We start from the raw sequence: 18198 nt of genomic DNA on the forward strand, positions 1-18198 counted from the left end.
GGACGTGATGCTTTGTCAGAGAAACTTAAGAATACAGGGTGTAATCTGTAATTCAGTCCTTATTTTTGAATCAAACTAACAACAGTTGTAAAGAGATTGTGGACTTGGAACCACTTTGACTTGCGACAAAAAGAAGTCGGTGTGTATGACACATTGCGAACCCCCCCCCCCCAGACTTGTGATTGGTCCGGAATAAAATAGATTGGGCATTTTCACAGCGACTGGCCCAATTCTAGTCTGTTTTGTCAGTATTAAATACACTTAGAAAACCGGATGTCTGGCCAGGACACTGCAAATAAACTTCAATTGAAAAACTGACAAATTAACAAAAGACCAAATTTTCACAAGTATTTAGGCTGGTGATGTCATCGGCATACAAACTCACTTCTCACTGAGCCTTTCTTTTTCTTCAAATTTCAAAGTTTGAGGCTTGAATGATACTTAATGGCATTAAGGGAAACAACATTTAGACATTAGGATGAGTTTGTACGAGACTTATCTCAGACTTACAGCTACTTAAAAAAGTCCTGCTAGCAACAGGCAGCGGAGCATAACTGTGTTAAAAACACTTAACCAATGAAAGTGGAATCTGAGTGGAGCAGCTGCAGAATTGCTGTCAGATCCTAACTGATCTCGCGTTCAGAAACTTAGCATTGCTGTGCAGTGTCTAAATGTGCACAGCCTCTTTCATAGATTAGAGACTCACTCGTGGTTTCAGCTGCCAGGTGACGCTGCTGCCAGCTGTGAGTGCCAAACAGAACAGTAGTAATGTTTCTGCCAAATCCCGGATACATTCAAGATCCAGACATTAACTGAGCACATTTCAAAAGAAGTAAATATATAAAAGTTAGTTTGTGATTGTGGAGAGCTTAGTGTGTATGTGTGTGTGTGTGTGTGTGTGTGTGTGTGTGTGTGTGTGTTTCTGCAAAGTAATGACAAAGTATTTGAAGGTTTTTGCTCTCTGTAGTTCGTATTTTGGACCAATCCAGGTGTTGAAATTTTGAAGAAAAGCCTGAAACACTCCAATGCAAAACAAAGGCAAAATGCACTCCAAAAGTGATTTTAGCATGTTTGCAGCAGCATATGTGGGGAAAGTCAGTGTTATTTGTGAGTGGACTCCACTTATTGTGTATTTGACCCAAAAATAAAGCGAAGATAACATTAGTATTGTGGTTATTTTCTCAGATTTGACAAAAATTGGCGATCAAGAAGAAGATGTTTGTTGTTATTAGCATTAGCGATTAGCATTAGCACATAGCACACCCAAGGCTTGGGGGAATATTGTTGTTATTGTAGGATTTTTATAGTATTATTGTTGTTGTTGTTGTTGTTGACTGGTGTTCTAAAAATCGTGTGAAGGACTTGCTTTGGAAGGCATTATGAAAATAAAACGAAACAGTGGTTAAGTTGGTTTAAGACGAGGAGGAAAATTTAATGCAAACCAGAAAAATGAGTGAAAAGAATCTATAAATACAAATGTACAGGGGATGGACAAAATAATGGAAACACCTTAAAAAATCAACAAAATATAATTTAATATGGTGTAGGTCCGCCTTTTGCGGCAATTACAGCCTCAATTCTCCGAGGTATTGATTCATACAACTTGTGAATTGTTTCCAAAGGAATTTTAAGCCATTCTTCAGGTAGAATACCCTCCAACTCTTTTAGAGACGATGGCGGTGGAAATCGACGTCTTACTTGAATCTCTAAAACTGACCATAAATGCTCAATAATGTTGAGGTCTGGGGACTGTGCCGGCCATACGAGATGCTCAACTTCATTAGAATGTTCCTCATGCCATTCTTTAACAATTCTAGCTGTATGGATTGGGGCATTATCATCTTGAGGTGAAGGTGTTTCCATTATTTTGTCCAACCCCTGTATAAATGCAGGTTACAAGATAGTTTGGAAAATCGTGTTACATATTTTTTTCAGGGCCAAGATATCCTCCTGAGACCTAACAATGCCTTTTGTCCTCTGTAGGGGATAAGAGTTCCACAGTTTTACTTAAAAAAAAAATTAATCCTGTCCACTACAAAGGACATTCCATATAAAAAATGTGTGGAAAAAACTGTTACATCATGCTGTTTTCAATAATTAATGTTAAAAAAAAGGCTGAAACTTTAACTTTCCTGGGTGTCAGGAGGATATTATGTGTTATGTCCATGTTCATATAACAACTATTATACTTACCTTTTGTCCAAGTGGCCCTTTTTAGAAAGCCTCAGTCCAGCATGTTCCAAATAGAAATATATAGAGACTGTATAGGTTCTTTTCATCCCTGCTGTATTTCACCACATACCAGCTGACCTTTACTTTGACAAACACAGGGAATTCTCAGCAAGGTTATTTTCCACTTATCCTCTTTCTCAGCGGTCAGAGTTACAGAGCAACGGGTCAGAAAGAGCAGTCCAGACATTCTTCTTATGTAAAGCTGCAAAAATGTGTTCTGAGTTTGACCCAACACAGAAAAACACTGTTGTGGAGTGAATAGTAAAATTAGTCTTAACGGAGTAGGACACAGGATACAACATAACAACAGTACAGTTTTTTTTTTTTTTTAAGGCCAAATCTGTGAAATTCAGTTTAAAATTCATGAAAAGCTAATCTGTATTTTCTGTTAACACGAACGGAGCAGCCAAATACCATTACAACCTAAAAAAAAATGGATGCACCGCTGAGCATCTTTAATGAACTTCCACAACTGTATATGTTTGAGCCACCAGGATCAGAATCCAGTTCAGAGAAAGACGACACAGACCCACTGTACCTGAGAATCAATGCTGTTCCTTTCAGTTTGCAACAGTAGCGTGTTTGTTTCTTCCATTAATGCAAAGGAGCAATATCTGTTATCGACTGTTAAAACTCAGCCAAATACAGTTGGCAGTCAGTGTTTAGCATTGAAGAAGTTGCAAAAAACACTGAATTAACCTGCATTTTCCATGTTTCCAGAACACTCTTAATACTACCAAAACCAGCAACAAATCAACACCATGTATCCACAGACTGTATCATTCACTGAATAAAATATGAAGCTCAATATTTAATGAATGAATGCTACAGTATCATAGTTTTCTCCCTCAAACTAAAACTCAGTCATTTTGACAGTCACTCAAAATAACCCTGTTTCTTACAGTCTTCATGTGTTGCATCAGCTGATAGTTTACATTATAGCTTTGTTAGCTTAGCTCTGCTTTTAGACAGAAAACAGCCACAGTAAAACCACAAATATAATAAAAGAATATTAACCCTTTAACCCCTGAGACATTATTTCTGCTGTGAATTTGCATCTGTTTCAGTGTCATAAAAGTTGCTGTGAGTATGTGCTTGTGTTCCTTTTCTTTAGTGGTTTTGTTTCACTGTGTGCTTTAGGGTCAAAATAGGGTGGAATAACAGAAAAAGACAAAGAGAGGAATAGAAGTTTTACAGATTTTTACTAAAAAAGACACTCAGAATGTACATCAATAAGAGATTTAGGATGTGGATCATGAACTCTAACGCACTGTATTTGAATTTTGGCAGTGTAGTTTCTGTTTTGGGGCTGTTTTTTTTTTTTTTAGTCCAGCTACTTTTTGTCACCTGGTTTAACTCCAAAAAGGTCCAAACTTTGTAAAAAGATAGTAAAAAAAATAAGGAAAATCACCACAAAACAAAAAACAAGGAAAACTGGGTTTTAAAAGAAAAGGCCAAACCATGTATTTTTAGAGTGAGTCGGATTCACTCACTGCTCTACTCACAGACAGTGGGGGATGCACTGAGCATGCTCTATTCTATCAGCACGTTTTGAAATGTTTTCTATTGAGCAAATGTTTGAATTTTATGAATATTTAAAATAAATTATACATTAAGAACACTCACCACAGACAAGTCAGGGATTAAAGGGTTAAATAAGTCATCTGCTTGTATTGTTTTGTGTCTCTTGATGAGTTGCTAACTTGTCAGTCCCTTATGTACATCAGGTAGCAAAGTCTATTTACTCAACATTATTTTGACAGTAAAAACAAAGATAATGTACTTTTTTACATTTGGGTCCCACAGAGGCGATACTTTTCTCATGTGGGTCTTGTGCTGAAAAAGTTAGCTTTTTGGAAGCCTTACTTTACACATACTCTAGAAACCTACTTCCTTCATGTGCTTCAGGATGCGTTTATGGTTTCTACGCTGGCGGACAAATGAATTCCCATGACTGTGTTCTGGGCTATTCCCAGTCTGCCATTACAAACCCTCTGAGGCTGGCCGCCACCAAAACCTCTAAAAATATCGTACATTTAGCAGTGCAGCAGGACGTCGCTCTGCAGTGAGACATAGCCAGGGTGTTTATGAAATCACACACCATTACACTGTTGTTTTATAATAGTAGTTTAGTCAGAACAATATCAAGTTTGACCAGACAGTGAAATCTGAAACTGTCCTCCCACTGTCTGTTGCAAAGCTGTGATACCACGTTAGATTGTCTGATGCCTGCTGGGTGATCTGTCATCTAATACAAGTTTGGATTTCAAGTCTTTTGTTGCGAATCAGCTCTGATCTAGTGCACGTCTACCTTTGAGGTGCAGTCAGGAGAGACTCAGACGCTGGGGATCAACGGTTTTGTCAGGTAGAAGACGCTTAGAAATGAGGCGAACGTGTGACAACGGCGTACAGTTCAGGAGTTGAGGTGTCACATTGAGGCCGGGATGGGGGTGGGGGGGTACAGACATAAATCATACAAATAGAAACAATCCAAATACTCTTCAACACTGAGGTTGCGCTAGACATTTTTATTGTCAGTCATTTTGACGGACAGGGTCGTAAAAATCCCGTCAAAACATATTATCCGTCATTTAAAATTTTTATTTTTTAATGATAATGAGATATATTTAGTAGTATTTAATGTTCAAAAACATCTCAATGATGCAGCAGCTGTAGTTGCTGCTGGCTGATAAACCAACTTGATATCACGACTCACACAATTATATACGCCACTTTTAATTGGTGTGTTATCTGTAGACATTCTAAGCTTTCCTTGTGTATGTTTACCCAGTGTCAAATACCATGCACTGAGGGTTAGGGTTCCGGTTATGTGAACCAGAGATCTGAGCACAAATTGACATGCCATCAAGTAGCACATGAAAAGTAGAAAATGCGTACATATAGCACACCAAATGCCGTAAGAACTGGCGTATTCCTTGCTTGTCCATCATCTTTCACCGCGTCAGTCCCTCTTTTTTCACCGTGTTTATCAATGCCATTTACTGGGCTTTTTAAAAGAACTAAGGAGACTGAGCTGTCTTCACAGTTTGCAAAGTAGCATCTAATTTTGGCTAAAGTCATCTAAACAACAACACAAGACTTGACACTGACAGATTAATATGCACACTGGCACTAACTGGACAGGGGGTCTATTACAGGTGAACTAACGGTGAGTCATGTGACTGAAATACCACTATTGTACTCAGCATAGTTGTGAACAGTGGCGCTGTTGGGTTATATACAGGTAGGATGCCGTTACTGAATGTTTGATGCCTTGTTAAGAGAGAGACAGACCAGCGATCCTGCGAACAGGTTCTGTTCACAGTGTTGTGTGAAAAATTTCTTTGGTAGATTACCCTCAGTATTTTAATCTGTCAAAAAGACGGACGGCCTTCAGAATTTTCCGTCATTTAAAAAAAAAAAAAAAAAAATCTGTCAATGACAGAATATTTTCAGTTAACGCGACCTCTGCTTCAACAGAACCAAATGAGTTAGTATTAAGTAGAAAACATCAAATTAGAGTATAAGTGTAGCCTAAAAAAGTTCATGAGATAATTGCAAGACTCTATTTAAGTTAAATCTTTAAGTGGGGTGTTTGATCATATTTGCTATTAAACTGTTACATTTTGTAATAGGAAGCAGACTTCGGAACAGATTATGTATGGGGAAAAAAATTGATCTTCAATATTGAAGTAGTTTACTCCATTTTATCAAGTTGAGTCTCACAATAAATTGCAGCAATTTGCATCTACACTTAATAGATTTATGTACAGATGAATTAAAGGGCAGTTCATCACTTATTGTTTTATATATCCACCGATCAGCCATAATGTCATGTCCACTGACAGAAAAAGCAGTATTAATGTTGATTATTTCATTACAACAGGACCTGTCAGTGGGTGGGATGTATTACGCGGCAAACAGTGTTAGAAACAGCAAAACAGAAAAGATTATGGATCTGAACAACTTTGACAAAGGAGAAATTGTGATGGGTCGGAGTATCTCCAGGTCTTACTGTTCATTCAAAAATCATCTAAAGAACAACCGTATCTCAACCTATCAAGTATCTGTAGGAGCAGAACATCATTAATATTGTGTAGTTCCCCTTCTTCCACAAAAACAGCTCTGATTTGAGACCTAGACTCCATAATAACCTTTGACTTTACTCTGATCAACTACACAATCAGTGAATTTATTAAATACAGAAAAATACAGGAATACAGAAGATTTTCAAAAATGCAAAATACAGGGGACAGTATTAGAATAAATGGCTATAAATTGGTTATGAAAGGTTAAAAATGGAGAAAAATTTGCTAATTTGGGAAGTAGTGCTGGGTCTTTCTGGGTTAAACCAAGAAGAAAATTTGGAGTCATTATTTCTAGGTTATTATGCTATTCTTTTCCTCGAGATCATATTGGTTTGAATGTGGCCGCTGAACTAAAATGAATTCGACATCCATGACTTAATATCTTCAGTGGAACTTTTGCATTTAGCAAATGTCATTGCACAGGTAGGATTGGAACGTTTGGCAGGACGCTTTTGGCCTATGGGCCACATGTTTGACACCCTGACCTGGGGCGCCATAAAGGTAAACGTGACAAATTCACGGGGCCTAGCATTTGTGGGGGGGCATTTGTGGTCAATGGAGGGGGTCCAGTAGATACAGGTTAGAACAGGGCTCACCAACACGGTGCCCGCGGGCACCAGGTCGCCCGCAGGGATCACACGAGTCGCCCGCAGGTCTGTTCTAAAAATAGAACTAGTTCAGGGTTCTCCAACACGTTGCTCGCGGTCTACCGGTGGTTCGCCAAGGGTCACTAATATGAGAACACAAAGTTGATTCGTCATTTGGTAGAACAGGTCTAAATTTCCACTCAATCAAAATTACAAGTGTCCCCCTCCCGAGATGACACGGTCAACTAGCTGTCAATCAAACTTTAGCGCTGGTTTGCTGTCTGTCATTGGAGAGGGGCGGGGCCCAGGATGAGCCAGATGCAAGGCAGGTAGTGGGTTTAGCCCCGCAACGATGTGGGCTGAATGTAGTCAGGGAGTTATTTTCACCAACGATGAGGCACGGACTTCTGTTTGACAAATGTGAAAGACGAGTGTGTGTGTGTGTGTGTGTGTGTGTGTGTGTGTGTGTGTGTGTGTGTGTGTGTCTGATCTGTGGCACGTTCTGGAAGTCAGTAAAAGATGCAACGTGGAGCGGAACTTCACCAAAGTTCACAGCAACTTTTCTGGAGATTCTCCAGTGGGAATCAGCCTCCGTGAAGAGAAGGTAAAAGAGCTGAAAACTAAAGTCCAAAAACAACAGTCCATGTTCACTAAACTGACCAAGGCCAGCGCTTCCACAGAGACATCAGTAAAGTGGGTCACATCCTGGACAAGCGCAAACATATGTACACTATCTGCGCATGCGCTCAGACAGCTGGAGTCGGACCTGAACAGGTGCCTCTGCGTTTGACTCCAGTGTGATGACTGTAGAAGTGACGGGGATGGTGGATTTATGTGCGCAAAGTTCTGGTTTTAATTAATATCTTTTGACAACATATGTGAATTTAGAAAAGGTCAAATCCTTCAGAAATACAGCAGCACATGCTGGTGAAGTTTTATTGTGTGAGTGACAACGTTCCTTTTCACAGTTTCAAAGTATTAAAAATGCACATACAGGTGTGTATTGTTTATTTTTAGTAATTCTATAAAAATATGCAGGATTGTTCCGTTTCATAATTTTTGACATAGTATTAAAATATTTAGGAATACAGCATGCAAATGCTTGTATTTATTTTTTTCTACTTTTGATTTTCTTAATTAAAGTAAAATAATAGTTTCATATTAACACTTTTTAAGTATTGTAAATGTTAAAACAAAGATATATAAATAAATAAAATAAATGAAGAGCACAATGTTACAAACGTATGATACAAAATATGTATATGTATGAAAAATAGCTATGTAAATAAATGTTGCTAAATTAGAGTAGCCCTCCGGCAACTTCATTAAGTAAAAGTAGCTCACAGAAGAGAAAAGGTTGGTGACCCCTGGGTTAGAAGTTGTGAAAATTTTGTGTAAGATCCACTGTATAACTGTGTAATAGAGGCATAGAATCCGGGAGTTGGACATTGAAAACATGTTAGGTTTCACTTTCACTTCACGCCAGGGTTAGTTACGTTAGTTACGGATCACACCCCCACGAACATACCCCCCCTTGCTCCGATAAATTGAAAAGGTACTGAATTTCAATTTTATGAAGGGCCCACAATGTTTAGTTTTCATGGGGCCCACAATTGCTAGCGCCGTCCCACCCCCTGACATAAAGTACGTTCACCTTCTAAAACGAAAGATGTTTCCTGTCCCTGAAATTCCATGTCGTGGAAAACTTGTCTGTTTTTAGTAGTGGTTGTTTTTTTTTTCATGTAGTAAACCTTTTTAACCTTCTCCTCACATTGATTTGCTGTGGGAGGCTGGAGACTGTCATTTTCTTAGTAATTAATAGAGAAGCTCTCAGTAGTAACGACTGATTATTGTTGATAATGGTGCAGACATTTTTTTTTTATTTATTTTATTTGTGATGGTTTTGTCATTTTTGTTTTGTTTTGGGGTTTTTTTTCAACCATTACCTTGAGATTACAAGTCGAACTCCGCGGTATCGCCCGTGCATTTCCATGTGCATCTCGGTGAGTCATTGCGCTGCGACAGCCTCCTCGCTTTGTGCAACATCAAGGATCCTCGTGCACTTTCATCTCCGTCCAGCCTCGCTGCGCCCGTTTACCGCCGTCCTCGACTCGACTCCGCATGCCGACGCTGCCGGGCGCGTGCTCGTACGTGCACCCCCCTGCTTCATCATCATCACTCTTATCCACACAGTAACACACACTTAGACGTTCTCCAGTTTCTATTTATCTGTCTCGGGCATGTGAAACCGAACCTGTACGCCCATTCCTCCCTCAGAACTCTCCCCAACAACTATGATGGATATAAGGCGGCTAAAAAAAAGTCCTCGCCAAATAAGAATTGATTTTTTTTCTCTTCTTTGCTAACACCTACAGTGTTTCTGCCCAGTCTAAGTTGAGTCACACATGGGTGGCACCTCTTTAAAAAGCCATCAGCATGGATCTATATCTCAACCTTGTGAAGCCTTGTGTCTGTGTCTTGACGGGAGGCGCAATGGAGAAGGATGAGCGTCAGCAAACCTCACAGGAATTAAGCGAAAAGGTCAAATCATCTTCCCCTTCACTTCAGTGAAAGCTGGGAAATTATTTGTGTCTGGTTTGTTTTGCCCCCTCCTGTTCCTCTTCAGAACAGCAGTTTTAAAAATACGACTTGATAATTAGTTTTTATGAAGCACCTTGTTCACGCAGCTACAAAATGATTACCTTTAATGGTTTTTCATTGTGCATGGTCAATAGACGGTACCTCTCGGTAAATGTGCTATTTTCTATGTGGGATACCATTTATTAGCAGCTCTTTGTAAAGCTAATGCAAGATATTGCCATGGCAGCGTTGCTTGTATTGCAGTTTGTCTTTATCTCTCTGGCACTTCACAATCTGCTTTGTTTAGTCCGCTCATTGATCAACAAGAATTAGATGAGTTTTTGTATTCAGATGGCCCACGGCAGGCAGCTGATGAATGCCCAAGTGGCACTCATACCTTTTCACACGATTAGCCCCATGCATCATTAAACAGGGGGTTGTGAAATGGCTGCAGTTTTGTAACCTTAAAAAAATATTACGTACACATGTATCATCTCTGCTTTTGTATAGTGGTGCAGCAGGAGGCGTTTGGCTCTTTAACCCTTTATCAGGCACTCACAGAAATACTCTGAAATTCCACATTTCAACCTTAGTGTGTTACTGGAGGAAATAACAAGGCTTTATTAGTTTTGTAAATGGTAAATGGACTGAACTTATATAGCACATTTTCTGCACCTTAATGGTGCCCAAAGCGCATTACAATTCCTCACATTCACCCATTCACACACACGTTCATACATCAGTGGTCGGCTGCTGCCATGCCCTACTGGGAGCAATTTAGGGTTCAGTGTCTTGCCCAAGGACACTTCGACATGTGGACAGTCAGAGCCAGGATTCAAACCACCGACCCATTCTACCAACTGAGCCACAGCCGCCCATACACTGAGCCACAGCCGCCCATGCATTTATTAGTTTTGTGAAATTTTTCAAATTTGTTATTGTCATTTAGAAAATGAAGGTCAATGAAGTTACCACATTTGGTTCCATTCCCATAAAAACAAGGGGTGCCTGGCACAACAAACCCTGCCTCTCACACATATTGTAGCTTATTTTGGCGTCGATCCAGCTGATGTCATCATGTCTATGCATGTCCCGATGTCAGCATATCAATAGCCTCTATATATGTGCAAAGTTTGACGTAAATTTAAGCAAAACTTATGTTTTTATAGACATTTGAAATTTTGCCCCTTATATGTAAATGGGAAAAAAATGATTTTAAAAATTCTTGAAAAATTTGAACTTTCCCTACTTTTCCCAAAATCTAATCAGATCTATTCTGGGTCACTGGCAATCTATAAACCCAATTTGGTATGAATTCAACCAATAGTTTTACTGCTAGAATGTTAACAAGCAAACAAACTGAACTAAAAACAATACCCCTTGCTTCCGGGGAGGCGTAATAAAAAATGAATAATAATAAAAAAGAAGTATATATAAAAAAATACAAGACATATACATGTAAAGTGAAAAGGACATGTATTTTAGAGCATTAAAACATTACTTTTAAAGTATTACATCAACATAAGGGCTGATCCAGACACCTGTCAACATACACATTATCACTTTAGTGTTTATTTGACAGGGGCAATGTACAATCACACGACTGCATCAGAGCTCATTTACATCTGCAGTCCATGGGCAGGTAAACACCAGTAAATACAGAATCTAAAAACAGGACATTACATAAAACAGTTGACAAACTATTTAAAAACGAGATACAGATACGACAATGTAATAAAAAGCTAAAGAAAATGCAACAATAACAATACAGTCTAAATAACACAGGATATAAAGTATGTTCTGTATCAAGCATAAATATTCAATATAAATAGTAGTTCATTACTTACTTCCAGACCCTGTAGACCACATTGGACCTGAGATTGACTTACTGTCCTCACTGTAACTGTTGCTGTCACTGCCTTGTAATGGATGTGGAAATGACCAAAAGTAGTCACTTGCCCGATAAAGGGTTTTCCTTTTACTTGCTGGTTGTTATCAGAGTTTTGTTTTGTTGAGTAATGCTTTAACTGGGCCCTAACTTGCTAAGTTTGTTTTAACTTAAATCAGACTCATTAGCATTAACTCATTCTGAGGCTTAGGACGAACACTAATGATATCAGCACAACTGCATTAATTTCGCACACTGCAGCAAGTTAATATCAAGTTCATTTTGCTGTGTCACTGCTTCTGAACCTTGCATGTCCAAACAAATGTATCTTGACTGTAAAATGCTTCTTTTGCACACTATTAAAAGTCATCTTCATACATTAGTGCTTTTGAAAGAGGAAAAAAAATCATCTTTTTGCAGTCGAGAGTTGATTTTATAGAAGTAGAACAAAGCTGGCAAAGGCTCGAGGCTATTTTCCGAGTTTTTAACAGATGTTGGCTCTAACATGCTGATTTGTAATTTTCTGATCTAAAGAGGAAGAAAAAAAGACATTTCCATAGTTCTCTGGCTTTTTGGGTTTTTGTTCACAGAGTTATTGTAGTTTTAAATGTCCTTAGTTTTTAATTTTCATTTAGTGTTTCAGGTATTATGAAAGTTTCTTAATTTATAGGAGCTGAAAAAGGTAAAAATATGTAACAATTTCCGAAGAAAAAATACCAGGCTCAGTATGTGGTGGTGTATTTTCTGTCTGCATTTTCTATTTTCCCCCTTAGTTTGGCTAATTTGGAAACATTTCTAAGCATCATTGTTTGAGCAGTGCATGTTTGTACTTCACCAAAGACATTCCCTAGGCAGAACAATTAATAAAACAAAGCAACGAGGGTACATTCTGATCTTCTTACGTACTGCTTTGGTCTTAATGAGGTGCAGTTCTGTCTGAGAGACGAAACTCTGGCCAAAAAAAACATGCACAGAAAGTGTTTGACACTTTACTTCTTTTATCATCAGTGTTTATAAATCCATTTTTAATTCATTCAGGGTCATATTTGCGCTACTTTTGGTTCACACATAACTGTCATTAAATTGCATTTAAGGCAGCAGGAACATTTAAAGTCATTTAAAAGCTTTTTGTTTTCCCAAAAACAATTCATTGCCCACATTTGGGTCATGATCCACCTGTTGAAAAAGCCACATCCATTCATGTGGGTGTGTTTATGTTTCATTTAGAACATAACCACTGTGAATCAATAAGAGAATAATGTTTAATTTTTCTCTTTTTTTTCACTCTCCTCCATTGGTCACTGTTGCTCACACAGTCTATTTCCAATTAAAAAAACAGAAAAACGCTACATTATTTACATTTTAAAGTAGAATTCACAAAACCAATGTTTATTAAGGGTTTCTTATTGTGCAATTTGTATGAAATGAAAACAAACCTGATTTAATTTCACCATTGGTCACATTATTCAATACTTAAACCTTGTATTTTTTTATCTAACTTAAGAGGATTATTAGTTTTTATTAACTATATTCATGGATGTTTGTGTTTTGAGTTTTTCATGATTGGAAACCAGTTACCAGTTGTTTGTATATGTCAGATATAGGTTGTTAAACTTGAAGTGAGAAATAATAGAAATGCTCTACGCTACTAAATTGAGCTGCTTTACCATATGTGTAAAAAAAAAAAGAAAAGAAAAGAAAAGTCACCATCCAAGTCTTATTGTCATAATGAAACATTGGCTCCTGGTCTTTTCCATGTGATAGATGTGGGTAGAGTTCTGGAACAACAGCTAAATTCTCCAACAAAAACATCAAAAGAGCTTTTTTTTCCCATTGTATTCCTGCAAACCCTCGTGGCAAAATATTATGTGATAGGTCGGCGCTGTAGTGCATCATGACAGTCACACTATTATCCTCATACCAGTGTGTCACAAGCAATGAACATCAAAAGCCTCTGTGAGTCAACAATGGAGTATTTTTCATGGGGGAAATCTGTCATGACTCATATGATGCCGACTTCTTGTCAGTCACGGACTGTCACCTCGCACCTTTGTCACATACTTTGGCCTTAGTTTAAAAAAAAAAAAAGCTCCTAAATGTCAGATGATTTAAGAGTTTGGAATTAAAATAAGCTTTGGTTTGATATTATGGACACATTTTGGATATTTTGTAAAGCAAGTGGTGGTGCATGAGTTTACCCTCCAAGAAATGCCACTTCTGTGACTGAAAATTGCACTCCACCCAGATGGAAAATAACAATTCCAAGGTCATGATTTATGGATTTTACAATGCATATTGTAGACACTACTCAAAATTCCTTAGGGCAAACATATTCTGTCAGAAAATCCATATTTTATTAAAGAGTCAATACTCTGTACTTATGACTTTTTGACTGCCTGCAGCCTGGAGTTATTGTTTTGCAGAGCTTTTTATATTGTTTTTATTCTTTTTCAGTATACAAATTCCAAACACCTGATCCAACGTTGTTATTCACCATCTGCAGTCAGTGAGTGTAGCTTTTAACATTAGCGCTTCACTCCTGCAGGCGCTCAGATGTTCTAATTTTTCGGTTTTACGTCTTTCTTCTCATCCCAGTTACTGTCTTTTCTACACACCGAGGACACTTTGATGTACACCTCAGAGTGTGTGAAATGAGGCGGCTGGACTTCCTATTTGGGAAGATGTTTGAAGTTTTCTCCCCGTATGTTTGTTTTGTCGGTAAAAGCACAAAGCGGACATGAATCTATAAGTCAGTCCTTCTTTATTAATTGATTATTTGTGTTCGTCGACAGAAACTTTGAGTTCAACACCTGCCTTTGGCTTAAAAAATGAAACCTCTTATCAGCAACACACATCACAGACGTGGACTCGCGTCTCATCTGCATGCATACTTCAGTCAGGGGTTTCCTCTGACTGTGCCATTCCAGACAAACACTGTTGTGTGTTTCTGTAAATGAACCAGGGGAAATGAAGCGATTACCCTCGACTCTTGCCTCTGAGCTGCTCTGATTCAGACTCCTCACACGTTCAATTAACCGGCCTCGTAAATCTAAAAGGTGACTTTAGATCACACACCCCAGATCATACTTTAGACTATTTCAGTAAATCTGATAAAGTTTTTCTTACAGACTTTGCCATTCTTTTCTGTTTTTCAGAGCTTATTTGATTTTTTTTTCTCTTGGCTTGTTTTTGAGCTACAGCAGGCAAATAATTTTTGCATGGGAAAACTGTAAAAAAACAAAAAGCTTTTCAATTTCTACCAACAGCAGACGGAAAATTACAGCCTAGTGTGGAATATTATTTTTCTAGCAACTTGGTGAGATTTGAAAGAAGTGTAAATATTGGACTAAACTACAGAGGAACCAGGAAAAACAGATTTGGAACATTCTGTTGTTGACATGCACTTGGATTTTTCACTATGTTCATCATTATGGATTATATGCAAAATGAGGCTATTATTGATGTATAATTCATGTGTGAGGGTGAGTCATTGACTTTAATAATGATACCGTCATGCATACTCCACATCGCCATTGATTAACGGCATAACGGTGTCCTTAAGTTCACTCAAAGACCATCAGAAAGCAAACTTTACTACATAAACAGAAGAGCAAACCCTGACTCAGTCTGTGTGCCGAATCACAATGACTGAATGCGGTGTTTTTCAGTCGGCGTACACAAATGGCAAAATAAAAACAAGGTAGCTTTGTCACAAAATTTCGATTCACTAAAAACTCTAAGCCAACTGACACGACAGCTGCTACTTTCCATCTGTTTTCTCATAGTAGGAGTAATGATGTATAAAAGGGAATTTAGTTTGGTAAATGCTGTGATTTAGGCTGGATTTTAATCAAATATGTTGCCAAAATATATATATTTATTTACTTATTTTATACATTGTTAGGCAGAAAAACATATATATTGCTCGCATTTTTCTATTTAATCTGTAGAAAAGGGTTAAATATAAGCTAATGTGTTGAATCATTGTCCTAATATATGTAGTGTACAGTGTCTTCTTGTATTCACGGTTATGTTTGTTCAGAGTTGTATGACTATTGTATTCATAAACTGTACACAGATCAGCCATAACATTCTGATGAAGTGCCAAAAATGTGCATTATTACCACAGTGTCACCTGTCGACCAGTCTCCTCCTCCTTCTCCGACTGCTTTTTTTTCTCCTCCTTCTTCTACTTCCTCTCCTTTTTTTCTACTTCTTCTTCCTTGTCTTCTTTTTCTTCTTCTACTCCTCCTCCTTTTTTTTTATCCTTTTTCTTGTCCTTTTTCTTCTACTTCTCATTCTTCTTGTCCTTCTCCTCCTCCTCTTTCTTCTTCTCCTTCTTTTTCTCCTCCTTCTCCTTCTTCTTCATCATCTTCTCCTTCTTCTTGTCCTCCTTCTTCTCTTTGTCAAGGGACAATTTGAGTCTCTGGACGATGTGAGGCATAGAAGCGTTTATCTGTCGGCCATCTTTTACGACTCGCTACAGCAACCTCACTAGGACAAATTATGTCAAAGTACAGAGACTTTACCGTTAAGGAATACCTTTCTAGCGATCAGAAGTGATTTCAAGAGTCCATTTGTTTGCCTACTTTGAGTTTCTTTCACAGCTGAGAGCCTATCCAGCTGTCGATTGTTTTGATCTAAATAATACTGGGGTGACCATATATGATTTCCAAAAAAGAGAACACTTTGCTCCTCAAGATACTTACATGATACTTGTAGATTCCTTACAACTTTAATATATTTAAAGTTGATCTCCTCTATATGGATAGAATCTGAGCAGGATGTGCAGTTGACATGTTTGTTATTGTTGATTTTCTTGTTTTTCTCTCAAAAATCCTTTACTCTTCTTCTTGGTATTTGCCAAGTTTCTTAAAAGTGGCGCCCTCTGGTGGATTGATTGACGAACACTCATTCCAACACAGTGGATGCGTGCAAGTATAATAAAGGCAGTGACGATTGACAGTGTTTGAAACAGGCGTACCTATTCCTGTATCATATGTACAGTGAGCATGAATGGGCCTCAACAAGACCTGCTCTGACCCACTTATCTAACCATCAGTTTATGGCCTTTGTTAGTCAGATCTTTTCTCTGCCCATTTTGCAGCCTCCAACACATCAGCTTCAAGGACTGAATGTTCCCTCGCTGTATAATAGATCCCACCCACTAGAAGGTACCATTGGAACTAAATGATTCACAGTATCACCTCTTCACCTGTCAGTGGTCAGGATGTTATCACAGATTGACACTGTGATGCCATTTCCTCTCAAAACCCCAAATCTTGCAGTGACAGGAGTCTGCATTCCAGCACTTTTCTTTTTTTTTGTATTTGTGCCTGTCTCTGGTGAGTTCCACACACTGTATACAGCTGTTTTTTTGCTGCATGGGGAAGTAAGAAGCTGTTTATCATCGCAGTAACATTAACCTTGAGAATTAATTCCACTAAATTATCTCTGTGGCTTCGTAGCAATAAAACTACTTTTCCTTTAACTCATCCTCCCTCTTTTTCCTTTGCTCTGCAGGACAATCCGAAAGCACCTTGGGGAGCAGGAGGTGTCCATCTCTCTGACCATTGACTCTTTGGAGGAGGGCGACTTTGGGAACTACTCATGCTACGTGGAGAACAGCAACGGCCGCCGACAGGCCAACATCCAGCTCGCCAAGAAAGGTGAGAACAACACATATACGGAGGCCGCCGAGTCATTTGTAATCCGATATCTTTTAACCGTTAATCTAGCAGAATGGAGTGGAAGCCTTGATGTTTCATAATGACACGTTACAGCTTTGGAGGTGAAAAACACATTTAATACCACAGGCCTTCACTGTGACAATAGAGTGCATCTCTTGCAGCAATTTACTGACTACAAAGAAGAACAACTGGCGGGATTCTGGGAATTGACCAGTTGTTTCTAGCCTCAGGGAGGGGAAAAAATGGGACAGTATGGTAGATAGTGCAGAAAGTCTATTCATCCACCTCAGCCTGAGGAAGTATTAGTTTTGCAGGGAAAAGAAAAAGCTGAAGTGAGAGAGGGAGCGAGGCAGCCTTCGGTGCTGGGATATCAGACAAGCTGTTTGACTGTCTGGCAATGACCCCCCCCCCACCCCAACACACACACACACACACACACAAATCTGCCTTTGATCGCTGAACTTTCACTGACATATTTTCTCATCTTTCATCACCAGCTACTGTTGCCTCCCCTCCATCCCCGTCTTTTTATTTGAGCAAACATTTATGATTTCTGTCTCTGATTTCTTCTCACCGAGGATGACTGTTTGAAAGTCGATGCCATGACGATATTTGATAGAGACGCACATGTTCCCGCATCGTTATATAAGTTTGATTTTTGTTTTTTTATATTTCAGCAATGCTGGGGGGGTCTCAGCAGCCTTAAAGTTGTCAGCGTTGAATACATTTACATAGTAAGATATTCTTCCTCTCTTTTAAGCTCTCAGCTTTGGCTTCAGCTTTGATGGCAGCCCAGTTCTCCTCCATTTGCTCTATTAGAAGGGTTTACGCTGCACAGTCGAATCTCAGAATAAACCAGAGCAGATTAGCCCGGTCCTGGCTGGATTGCGAGCCTACGAGTGTTTTATTTGCTGCACTCATGCCGTGCTGGAGCGGCACGGCACGGGGGCAGCGTGGTGTTGACACCACCACTCAAAATGCGTCAGAGTTCCCCTCACTTGTCCCTTGAAGCTGCGAGACAAACACACAACACTGCAAATGAATTTGGTCGTCTCAGTGTGAGCGCGTCTTTATTCCCTCCCCGTTTGCCCGTCTTTGTGGCACGCAAAAGCACACACACGCTGACTCTTTGA

At 38.9% G+C, this 18198-nt stretch overlaps 1 protein-coding gene across 2 annotated transcripts in view; it reads left to right on the top strand.

Annotated features, from left to right (window-relative positions):
* The window catches only part of LOC115433144 (interleukin-1 receptor accessory protein-like 1), a 610367-nt gene that overhangs the window by 567350 nt on the left and 24819 nt on the right, over positions 1-18198 (top strand). For both annotated transcript variants that reach the window (XM_030154412.1, XM_030154420.1), the window contains exon 8: positions 16899-17044. In XM_030154412.1, the coding sequence (XP_030010272.1) occupies positions 16899-17044 (146 nt within the window). The remainder of the gene's footprint in view (positions 1-16898; positions 17045-18198) is intronic.

The sequence above is a fragment of the Sphaeramia orbicularis genome, chromosome 2 (genome assembly GCF_902148855.1).
Source record: "Sphaeramia orbicularis chromosome 2, fSphaOr1.1, whole genome shotgun sequence".
NCBI classification, from domain to species: domain Eukaryota; kingdom Metazoa; phylum Chordata; class Actinopteri; order Kurtiformes; family Apogonidae; genus Sphaeramia; species Sphaeramia orbicularis.